The sequence below is a fragment of the Camelus ferus genome, chromosome 12 (genome assembly GCF_009834535.1).
Source record: "Camelus ferus isolate YT-003-E chromosome 12, BCGSAC_Cfer_1.0, whole genome shotgun sequence".
NCBI lineage: Eukaryota > Metazoa > Chordata > Mammalia > Artiodactyla > Camelidae > Camelus > Camelus ferus.
In genome coordinates this window covers 57,333,017-57,345,513 of record NC_045707.1, presented here as the reverse complement: position 1 = coordinate 57,345,513, position 12,497 = coordinate 57,333,017, and the positions used below count along the sequence as shown (strand labels likewise).

General features: G+C 41.3%; 1 protein-coding gene and 1 long non-coding RNA gene across 5 annotated transcripts in view; one reads left to right on the top strand and one right to left on the bottom strand.

Moving 5' to 3' along the window:
- LIN7A (lin-7 homolog A, crumbs cell polarity complex component) overlaps positions 1–12,497 on the bottom strand; it is a 211,532-nt gene that overhangs the window by 110,105 nt on the left and 88,930 nt on the right. The window contains 1 exon segment of the mRNA XM_032493832.1: positions 10,096–10,186. Coding sequence (XP_032349723.1) covers positions 10,096–10,186 — 91 coding nt within the window.
- LOC116667790 overlaps positions 9,250–12,497 on the top strand; it is an 85,208-nt gene continuing 81,960 nt past the window's right edge. For 3 of the 4 annotated variants that reach the window (XR_004324867.1, XR_004324866.1, XR_004324869.1), the window contains exon 1: positions 9,273–9,335. This is a non-coding gene — a long non-coding RNA (uncharacterized LOC116667790). Of the gene's footprint in view, positions 9,336–12,497 lie in introns of all 4 variants that reach the window. The other variant, XR_004324868.1, reaches the window with a different exon arrangement.

Sequence of the window (12,497 nt, the reverse complement as noted above, 5' to 3'; positions counted from 1 at the left end):
CACGAATAGCATCTGCCTCAAAGGTCTGCCGTCAGGACTAATTGAAATGAAACATGAAAAGCACAATGCCTGGCACGTAGTAAATGCTTAATACATGCGAGCTGTTGTAATACTCAGACTACGATGTCATAAGTGATCTGCACGCTCCACCCCTAGCCCTCGGCTTGGCACCTGGCACTTGGTGACTCCCATCCACTCTCCCTTGAGTGGCAAAGTGAAGGAGGAGCCAAAGGACTGTATCACCACACAAAGTGGGCATCATTATTCCTATATTAAGAATGAAAGAAATAGACCGTGGAGAGAGTAAACAGCATTCTAAGCTTCCACAGATAGTAAGTGGCAGAATTGCAATTCAGATCCATATCTGTCTAAATCTGAAGCTTGTGCGCTTTTCGTTTATTGCACTGGGGAAAACATGCCCTGGGGAGAAGAGGTGGAGAATATTCAGTACTGAGTACTGCCTGCGGACCTGTTCAGTGTTCATAGGCTTATGTACATTTGCTCAGTTGATTTTTACAGACAACTCAAGAGGTAGATACTATGAATATTTTCAATGTTATAGGTGAAAAGCAAAGAACAGAGAGGGGATTATTAAGAGGCCAAGGTTACAGAGCTAAGGAAGAGGCAGGCATAGGTAAGATTTGAACCCAGATTTCTACACCCGGTGCTAACACCCCTGACTGGCAGGTGTATGCCTCTCTGTGCATCATATGATGCTTCACAATTAAACAGCACTAAACAGGAGTCAAAAAGTCACACTCTTGGTTACATTCTCCCCAGGCAACTGTTTGGTACACTTTTGATTAATGCATATAAATAGAATCAAACAAAACCGCTGAAATCTACACAGACTCCAGTCCCTGTCTTTAACAATGACTGAATCTTCAAGTCCATCTGTAACAGCTTTTCCAATTTGTCATTCAAGTTTTGCCCGTACATTTCCAGTACTCGGTAATGGGATGTTCCGGAATTCCCGGAAGGCACCCCTTCTAATTTTGAGCAGAATACATGTAGAGAATTTTTTCTTGAATAAAAAATCTGTCATCTTGTATCCTTTGTGACATACCTAGTTTTGCCCCCGAAGCAGTATTTGAAGAAAAAAACCACTAATATATTCAGCACACATTTGAGCACTTATCTTTCAGACGCTGTGGTAGGCAATGGGTACACAAAGGTCAATATAAATAAAAAGAAAAAAATCTGTATTGTGTTTTAAGCAATCTAGTACAATTATGGGGTGGAGGGGAACGTTATAGAAGCATCAAGAAAGGAGTGACTTGGGAAAAGAGTGAGCTGGCAAATTAGATGTTTATACAGGAAACTTTTTGTTTTGACCTCCAGGCATCTCATCTCCAACTACTTCCTGCTTCTACAGAATACCAAAATAAACACTGGTCGTGACCTCTTAATATAGTTTGAATGCAACAAACATCTCGGGTCCCTGCCCCCTGGCAGGAGGGTCGGGATACAGCTGGCCCTCTGTAGCCATCAATTCCACATCCACAGATTCAGCCAACTGGGGATGGATGGTTGTTGAATCCGAGAATGTGGAACCCAAGGATATTATACAGATGACTGACTGTACTACACCTTTTTCTGTAAGGGACTTGAGCATCCTGGGATTTTGGTATCCGCAAGAGGTCCTGGAACCAATCCCTTGTAGATATCCAAGGGCAACTTCCCTGACTTCCAGGACTGGGGGAAGAAGTAATCATCAATATTGAGTGGTGACTAGGTAGGTGCCAAGCCTGTTCTAAGTACTTCCTACATATTAACTCGTTTAAAGTCAATATGCTATGAGGTCAGTGCTATTTTTATCATTTCCCATTTTACAGACAAGAAAGCTGAGATTCAAAACCATCCTAGTCACACTAGAATTTGCAGAGCTAGTAAGCAGAAAAGCTAGGGTTCAAACCCAGGCGGGCTGGCTCTGGGGTGCACGTTTTAAGTTCCGTGCTAAGCCACCCCTGTCTCAGCCCAGGACTACTAGAAATCCAAGAGTCACATACCTCACAGTTTCCACAAGGCTTCTGTGACAGCTGCAATGGTTTGAGTTCGTAGTAAGGCTATGGCGCATGCCTGAATTCAAGAAGACCTATTCTTAGAGACCCCGTGTAGGCTCTGTGGGATCACTACTTTCTTTTTTAAAACGCCAGTATCACATTCTTCTATGAATATGCCTTAGATTTTTTCCCTCAGGAGGCAATAACAAGTAGATTGGTCTATAGTTTCCCAAAACATCTTTAACACTTTTTTGAAAGGCAAGATATTTGTCCATCACCAATTACGGCTCTTCTACAGTTTTCCTCAAAAATCACTTTCAGTGTTCTCTAAGCCATATTCTCGAATTCATTACCATTAGGTAGACTCAGCTGTGATTTAATGGAGTTCTTTTTCCCCCCTCATCTAACTTGGAGGTTTAAATTTTTTTGCCATTCTGTGATCCCCATTATTCTATTCTTTTTTGGTGAAAGATGATTCTTTGATAGAATAAAAAGATTTTATACTGAAATATCATAGCTATCACCATAGTAGGAAAGTAAACAAAAATAGCAGAACTAGTTGGACTTAGAATAGTTCCTGTGTTTCTCGGGGAAATTATCACTGGTTTAAATTAGAAGCCCTCGTTTTCTGTCCAAGACAGATACTATCTGAGTATAACTTCAATATAAATTTCAATTCAACATAATTTCTTTCAAGTAGTCTTTGGGTATATTGCTTTTATTAGGCGAGTCTTCAAATTCAGCTAGCATGTTACTTAGTAAAACTCAGTCATGGGGAGGAAACAAAACAAAACAAAAAGCTATCACCTAAACCAGAAAGTAAAGCCTTGATGCAATCAACATGACTTTTTAAGGTTGTGTTTACATTGGCCAACACGGAGTGATTTCAAATTAAATCCATATTAACTTGTTAGTCAGGACATAACTCTATCATTCATCCATTTGTGGTTTTTTAAAAAGTAAGACAACGTAGCTTATTTGTGCACACATGTGTGTGTTAGGCCCTCTTCTTTTTTTTTTTTTTTAACCTTTTCAGTTTTATTCTGGCACTAATTTGCGTGGTTCAATTAAATTAACCAGTTAAAATAGCAGGTGGATGCAGGCAATGGAAGTAGAACTACAAGTATCAACACCAGCACCTCATATCCTTTCTTGGCCCTGGAAAGTATTCCACTTTTAGGTCTGCTACACACACACAAAGCAAACTGAGAAAGTAAGGTAGCCACTGCTTCTACATATAGTGAGTTAGAAGGCTTTTTTTTCTTTGTCTTTTCTTTCTTTCTTTTTTTTCTTTTTTTTTTTTTAGCAGTAAGAATAACTCCATGATAGCTAGTTTGGCTAAGTCAGTTTCATTCACTCATTTATTCAATCAATCAATCAATATTGAGTGTGCCAACTATAAGCCAGACAATGTGTTGGGCTCTATGTAAACAAATCCAACATAGTTTCTGACCTGATAAAGACTATATCCTAATAGACAGATGTCAGGACAGAGAAAAGAACTTTCTCCAAGAGGTATTGACTTTGTATCTACAATAGCATCCCTAATACTCAGTACACATATCTTCCCATTTGGTACTACTCTCTAAATGTTCCCTTTTCCCTATTAAATAGCTAAGCCCCCTTTGTAATTCTGAAAAAGCACTCAAAAGTAAAAGAATTAATTTCATTGATGACCAGAGCACAACAAATACATCTCAGAGCTTGGATAGCTGACACATCAAACTAAAAGGTATTCACCAAATTTCTTTTTCTTTTTCTGGATGCTCAATCATTATTTTTTTTTAATTGCAACTTTAAAATTGTGTGTAAAGCTCTCATTAAATAGAAAATACGTTTTTCCTAATCAAGAATACGTATGTATATATGTTTATATGTATATGTAACTGAATCACTTTGCTGTACAACTGAAATTAACACAATATTGTAAGTCAACTATACTTCAATTTTTAAAAATGGACAAAAAAACTCTTCAGAAATTTGGTTCCTTCTCTTTGCAACTTTTCATTCTCAAAGAAAAAGAACAGGTGAATGTGGCATGATTCTGACTCTTGGAAAATATTCTGTAACTATATAGTGCAAAAAGAAACTCAAATATTGATCTGCAAAAGAAAATTCAATAAAAATATATTTTTAAAAATGTTCCGTGAAGCTTACAGAAAACAGGAGAAAGAAAGCAAACACTCAAAGTTTGTAGACTGAAACATCTGGCTGCTGATGTGAAAAGGCTTTAGGACAAGAGTCATAAAATATAGTCAGCCTCTCTCTCCTCCCCACCAGGGCATACAACTTTAAAACAACATAAAGAGTGGCTTAATTTTTACTTTCCTTCATCTTTAATCTCTCCGTATGCCAAATAAATACATAAATTAATAACAAAGAGAGAGAAAGGGAAAGCCTCTTTGGACTATGAACAAAAGCAATTTTCAGGCAAATGCAGATTTTATAAAAACTGGTGAATATAGTTGATAAGAAAAGCTATAGGCTGCCCAAGGCTTGAATTGGGAAGTACATAAAGTAATAAGCTCTGCTTGCCCTGAAAATGGAAAAGAGAGACATTTTTAATGTATCACAAATTCTGTGAAAAGTTTGGCACTCATGGGACATTCCATTTGCATTCAACTTTTGCTCTCATTTTTTTTTTTTCATAAGGTTGCTATCCACAAAACTAAAAGCTCTTGGCTTTATATTAGAATTTTTTAAAGGGCGAACATCTTAATGTTTAAAAGGGAAAACACAAGATATTTTTCAATCAATATTTTAGATTATGGCTTCTTTTAGAATCCAAGAAATCAGGATTTCCGTTTACATTTTTGCAACGTATCCAAGTTGAATTTAACTCAGAAAAAAATTAGGGTGACTTTGACATCAGCATTCTACTTTATATAGGTGCCTGGATACAGATTAGAAGATACTGATCATGTTATAAGCAAAGTCTCAAGTACTTTAAATTACACGGTTTCAATTACTCTCAGACATTGTCTTAATTATTCATTTTCTCCAAGAATTGATTTTGTAAATCTTCTTTATAAGTCATATAAAGACTTCTTTATAAGTCATGATTATTTAAAAAGCTATTCTGCTTAAAAGCAGGGGGAAAGGTAAGCAGAAGCAAAATTTTGAAGAATTCTGTTTGTATTGTCTATTCTGACCTTGAGATGTTAAATGAAGGAGACTTGGAGCTGCTGGACTTAAGAAAACTGCCTAAATCCACGCCGTCTTTAACATAGTGGAATATTTCAATGTTCTCTGTTATAAGGGTATTAATTATCATGGATTGCAACCTGCTTTGTTCCCTAGATTTTAGCTGAAGGTCATTCCTGGTTTTAGAGATTAAAATTGGGCAAAAGTGTAGGGAAGAATTGCTCTGAACATTTTAAATATTGAGGAGAGAAGATTCCACCCTTAATCTCCTTATTAGCATCTTCTTGCCACAAGGGTAAGTTACCGGTACTACTTTCTATATTATAATCTAATATAAGGTATTAGACTGAAAATGAACATATCCCATATTATGACCACTTGGGTTCAATAATGACATGTAAATTACAACACTCAGTATATCTTTGAAAACCTAATTATAATGTATGGTGTTTTAGTCTAGCAATAAGAAGGAAAAAGCTTGGTCTATAGATTTTCTTCGTATACTTATAACCAAATTTCTACCCCAGATGAACACTTAGCATGTTGTTATTTCTCAGTAATTTTTCTTTTCAGTCATTTGCTTGGTTATGGATGTATTCGTGGGATGGTGGCCAAGTTGTACATGGGGAACCGCTTTTATGTGTATTCTTTCCTCTGTCCAGGCTGCTTTCCCTCAGGATCTTATTAATACATCAGAATTCAGTTTAAATGTTGCTTTTTCAGTGAGCCTTCCTTGACTAATGCCATCTAAATAGATGCTTCCCCATTATTCTCTAGCCTCCTGTCATGTTTATTGTTTTCAGAGCCCTGCATATTTTTAACTAATCTAAAATCGTGATTATAAATTACATCACCTGTCCCCTAGTGACCAATTCACAAACCCCATCTTGCGCCACTCTTCCCCGGGATCACATTTTCACACTGACTTTCTTGATGCTCCCAGGATGCACATGTGAAGGCCCTTCTCCAGAGCACATTCTTCCAGATACCTGCAAAGTTTGCTTCCTCACTTTTGTCAGGTCTCTTCTCCAGTGTCACCAACTCAGAAGAAAGGGCCTTCGTTGACTATCATATTTCAAATAGCAGCCCCTGTTACTCTACTTGATCTAGTCTTAGTTTTTCTCACTAGCACTTATCATTGTAATGGATGTGTTCAGTGTGTGAGTCTCTCATTAGGGTGTAAACACCATTAGATTTTATCTACTTTGTTCATTAGGACTGCCACATTGCTTAAAATGGTGCTTGCCATAAGGCTGGCACTCAATACTTATTAGATGAATGAATGAATGAATTCCTTACTTATTATGTTTCCCCCACTTGACTCTTAAGGACCATAAAAGCAGAAACTTTGTCTCTGGTATTCCTGTAGCATCTTGTATATAGTTGGTGATAAATGAATATTTATTGAATGAATGAATGAATGGTTTGCATGAGTGTGTATCTGTGTGTTTAATCTCCCTCCTGCCCCCTGTAGGCTCTAATTACCATGAAGACTGTGATTATGTCTATTTAACTCACCAGTGTATACCAATCCCACAGTAGGGTCTGACTTGTAGTAGGCACTGAACAAGTAAATGATGAATCCCAAAGATGGGGCCAGAGTGAACAGGAACCTGCTCTCACCATAGCCACCCAGAGGCCTCCACAGGCTTAGTCTGAGGTCTTTATAGCAGACAGAAAAGAGTTTAGGATACACACAGAGAACTGAAAACTTAAAGCCACCCATGTTTGTCCTATCAGAGCCCAGGCTGGTTCCAGCAAAGGCTTGCTTCCCAGACAAGACCTAAGAAGCTAGTGCAGACTTCTGAGTTTCTTACTTTCAGATAGTATCTTTTGAATTCTGAGAGAAGTCCATCTTAATTTCGATCCATAATTTTCATTTGTTTGCTTAAAATCTCTGCCCTGAGGATTCTGGATGAATCAGTTTATAATGCCAAAAGGTATCAAACAAGAAAAATTGATTTTAGCATAAAATTTCCCACTAAGTAGTAGAGTACCCTTGAAAACATCTATCACTGCTTCATTCATGTTTTTCCTTTGAAAGATGAAGACTCTAGAAAAGAACCAGCAGAATACATATGGATTCAGGTTTGCTTGATGAGATGCCCTTGGGAGTCTTTATTCAGCATCTTCTTTCCTTTCTCTCCTTTGCCTACCTGGCCCCACCCACGCTGGTTAATCATCACAGCTTAGTGAGCTATGGTTCCCATGGGAATCCTTCAAGCGCATGGGGGGAATAAAGGTTAAGAACTCCTGGCTTATGTCCTCCCTGCCATTCTCCTCAGGGCCCAAATGATGTGAGTCTATGAGCCGTAACTCGGTTCACTATGAAATCCCCATATTTTAACAGCGCTTAAGTTATTGCAGTCCTTAGTTCACTTACACTCGTTTACATTCACTTTTGATGTTCTACTGTGATCAGGGACTATAGCGGGCACTGAGAATACAAAGAAGAGTTTGGGAATGGCTTCTTCCCTCAAGGAGCTCTGTTCAATAAAGAGATAGCTGGAAGAGAGTTCAAGAAAGGCTTTGATGAGGCATACGCAGTAGGTGACCTCAGAGCACACCTGGAAGAGGTGGGAAAGGAGGTGATCTGGAAAACCTCCCAGTAGGTGACTGGAAACTGAGTCCTAATTTTAATTCATTGATTTATAGACAGTTAAAGCTGCACAGTGGCAGAATTATTTAATCCAAACTCCTTATGTGGCACGCAGGAAAACTGATGCTGGAACGGACTAACCAACTCATCCAGAGTGATCATCAGAATCACATCTAGGAGCCAGGTAAGTACTACTGGGCTCTCTCTTTTAAGAAGTTTTTATTTTTTGTAGGAAATTTTTCATCAGTTTATTTCATCAATTTAATGATGAAATTAATCAATTAATCATATTTTACAAATGTGGAGAGAAAATTGTTTATATGTATTGATTTTATGCACAGTAATGATGCCAATAACCCACAGACTGGGCAGTGAGTTGCTGGTGAATTTATTCCGATACATCCCCAGTCCCACCCAACTTGCCTCTTGAGCTAACTCCATACACCCAATTACAACTGGGAAGGACAGGTACAGTCTGGCTGTGAACAAGAAAAAAACTTTAAGGATAGATCTTAGTCGGATTACATTTCCTATCCACAACTGAGCCAGGCATTTAAGAGCTAAGGCAAGACCCCCAAAGTGAAATATTTTCAGTGCTAGTAGTATCTAAAATTGCTCAGGTATGCAATTTTCTTGGAGTTCGTATTCTCTCCTAATGTAGTCGTTTTACTTGGGATGTTTAAAGACTGGGATTTAGTAATAGGACAATATAAGAGCTCATTACATTAAAACAGAAATACTTGGGAAATCCACAATTTCTAATGGCTTGCCATCTGTTCGGTTCTTAGAAGCAATGGATTTATCCTGCTTAGTGCAGATGATGATATTGGGGTGAAATCGTGGATTATGCAATAGATTTCTGACCTGTTTAACTACTGTTACTAATTTACTAGTTTGCAAACTGTTATTTCCCAACATAAAATCAATTACTTTATTTTATTTTTATTTTTCAACTCACCCCAAATAAGGTTGATATAGGCACCACAGAACATCTGTTCGGCGCCAACAGATTGCGTTAAAGTCACCCACAGTCTCCAAATTAAAAACCTCACTGAGTTTTCCCTGTTTTTTTTTTTTTCCCCACTGTACTCGCAGCAGGATGCTCTTTTGCCTTGCCCCATAGTCCACTTTAATCCGCTAGAAAGAAATTTTTAGAGGCACATCGGACTAAATCATTTTCATCTAAGTACACCATTTCCAAATGGCCGCCCAGGGTCCTAAATCCTGCCGCTGCAGATCAGGACAAGCAGGTGTCCTCCGCTGCAGAGTCGTGGGACTCCAGTGCATCCATAATTGGACGTTGGAAGCCAGAAAGCAAACTCGAACACACAAGGACAGGTATAACCCCCGCACGGGTGCACAGGAGAGGGCCGCGATCATAGGGGAGGATTCCATCCTTCGGCTTGGGGAGGTCCTTGGAAGGAAGCAAACACTGCTTCCCCAGTCAAGTCAGCGAGCAGGACGCCCCGGGTCGCAGGTCAGAAGTTGAATTTCAACCCAGCCTGCGTTGCATCCCAGCGATTTCCGCAGCCCGGGAACCACGGCGCACCGGCTGGGAGAGAACGAGGCTGGCTGGGGCAGGAGAAACTGTGAGTTGCTACTGCCAGAGAGCTGCCGGCGGCGGGGGCAGACGCGACTCCCGCCGCCTTCGGAGCGCAAAGCCGGGTAGAGCGGGCTCCGCGGCCCCGACGCTGCGCCCCTGGCCCGGGCGCGGCTGCCTGCGCTCCGCGTTGCCCTTTCGGCCGAGGGCATCTCCCCGTCACGGCAGCCCAGCCGCCGTGCGCCGGGGCACGGGCCAGCCCCGGGTACGCCTTGCCCGCCCGGGGCGGTTGCCAGGGCATCCGAAGCCGAAACGACCCTCGCCCTTCGGCGCCAGGACAAACTTCCTTCCTCCCGGCCCCCGGGCGCGCTTGCTGGCAGGCAGCTCCGTCTCCAGGCTTCCCCAGTCTGTGGCTGCAGGCGCCCTCGCCCGGCACGGCGAGCTTCCTCCCTGCCCCTCTCCAACCCCCGAGCTCCGGGAGGGCGCCTAGCGGTCCCCGCGCCTCCGCTCCAACAAAGCCGGCGGTCGGGAGGCGATCCTGAGAGGGGCTGGGAGTGGCGGCGGGGGCGCCGGAGCCCGGCGCAGGCACCCCTGGGCCGGGCGAGTACAGCGCGAAGGGGCAGCAGGGACGTGGCGGGCAGAGAAAGGGGAAGAAAGTATCCTGCTCTCGGCGCGAAAGGCTTCTTCGCTCGTCCTCGTTGCCCTGCTCCCCCTGCCCGAGCGCGTACCGCAGCCCTGGTGGGAGTTGGCCGGGGCAGAGGGGGAGGCAGAGGGGACGCAGTGGCCTGGAGGGCGAGACGCTCCCTTACCTCTGTCCAGAGTGAGCGGCTGGACCACTGTCAATGTCGCCATGTCTGCCGTGGGAGCCGAAGTGACGCTCGGCTTCAGCATCAGCAACCGCTTGTAGTGAGAAAAAGAGGAGGAGATTGGGGGCGGGGGTGGAAAGGGAAGACGGAAAGGAGGGGGAGGTGGGGGGAAGGAGGGAAGGTGGTGGTGGTGGAGGAGAAGAAAGCTTGGGTGGGTTGGCAGCCAGATGGAGACGCAACTGTTCCGCGGCGGGCAGACCTTCAGATGCGGCGTGAAGCTGAGCAGGTATCCGAGAGCGAATGCACCGCCGGCTCTGGGAAGGAAGGCTCTGCCCTAGAACTTTGCTATTCCACCCCAAGGAGCGCTGGATGGGTATAGCTGGTGTGTTGCTTTCTTTCAACTTTCCACTCAAATAAAATGGTCAGAGTATACGTATGTCTGGGGGAAGGGAGACAAATAAAAGGGGATACGGGAGCGAGAGATGAAGAGATGATTTTTTTTTCTTTTCAGATAAAGGGTATTGGTCAACCCAGTAATCCCATCCCCTAGAGAGAAAATGCTTCTAGTTCAGAAATGTTGGGATTTAATTGCAGTTGCTGTTAATTTCTGTTAAAGTTTATTTTGGAATGTTGACTTGTAACTGTACACAAGATAACTGACTTAAGGCCAAGGTTCCATCACTAGGTCTCCATTAAGAACTTGGGTATATTGCCTAGAAAATAACTTTCCTTAAAAGCAAACTTCTTAAAAATGGCTTTAAATTAGAAAGAAAGAAAGAAGAAAGAAAGAAAGAAAGAAAGAAAGAAAGAAAGAAAGAAAGAAAGAAAGAAAGAAAGAAAGAAAGAAAGAAAGAGAAAGGAAGAAAGAAAGGAAGAAAGGAAGAAAGGAAGGAAGGAAGGAAGAAGAAAGAAAGAAAGAAGAAAGAAAGAAAGAAAGAAAGAAAGAAAGAAAGAAAAAACATAAGAGAAGTTTCTATCACTAAGTTTGAAAAACATGTCCCTAGCACTTTTCCAGGTTGATAGATACAGTCAGTGGTTACTCAGAGTTGCCACTTACTGATTAACATATGTGACAGAAATTGAAGGAGGCCACCGCCTGACTTAGGGGATTCAGTACAGTCCCTGCTTTCCAGTAGCCTGAATCTGCTGAGATGATGTTATTAAAAGGGTGACTTCAGAGTCAGTTGATCAAGGTGCAGTTACTAGACTCTTCAGATATTGGCTGAGACCCCTTCACCCCAACAGACTGCTTTCACTATCTTGCCACTGTAGGGACTCTCATTTTTTGATCAGGAAATTAAGAAGCATATAGAAATCTTATATAAGCAGAATGATGATGACTTTGGGTTTGGGACTGGAAGTGACAAAGCTTCCTCCATCCCCTTCCCCTTCCCTATGACAGAGCAGAATTATTTTGGCTAGCAATATACTCTTAAAGACAAACACTGTTTTACAGAAATATATTTGCATATAATCTATGTCATTGTCTTCTGGTTACCATATGGATGCTTTCTGAAGATCTTTTCCATCTCATGGTTTACATTTGAAAAAACAAACAAAGATTTCACCAATGATTTGAGAAAGTCAAAAATGACTGGCGAAACACCCTAACAGACCATAAAGACATACCTAAAATAATAATTCAATATTTTCATTTAGTGTTTTAGAAAGAACCCCGATCTTGAAATTCAAGTCTTAGTTATGTGCTCTTCAGAAATCATTCTCTCACCAATTCCCCAATTTCTTCATCTGTCAAACAAGGACATTCATAATCTTCAATCTCATTGAGTGTCTTTAAAATATGAGAACTAATTCTACCCTGCAATCTTACCGAGTTTTGTGAGGGTCTGATGAGATCATGCACATGCATGTGCTTTTATATGAATACAGCTGTATTCATACTACAAACACACATCCCATCCAAAGATAAATGTAGCATGGCCTTTTTTATGGACAGTGCTCAGTACAAGTTGGGAGACAAATAATGAACAGGCCATGAGAATATGAGCAAGGTCTGAGCAAGAATAAGAGCGGTGAGTGCTCTAAGTACTGTAGAAAGAAAGTGCTGTGGGAGAGAGGAAGAAGCCACAATTCTGGTTGATTATAGTTATTCACATCCCCTAAATCAAACAACAGGGAGAAGTTGAATTGTGCACAATAACAGCAGAGTATGTGCCTAGGTTTTGCACAAACTATCAAACTTCATTCAATATTTGAGGATGAAAAGAACATACAAATCCCTTGGCCACTAACGTAGTTCTTAACAACATACTTTGTTATGAATATGTATTGGAGTGATTTGATTCATAAATCTAAAAGCCATGATTTCAACACAAATCCCAGGTAGTGAGGTCCGTGAAGGTAGGGTTTTTGTCTTTTTGTCTCCTGGTGTATCTCCAGCACCA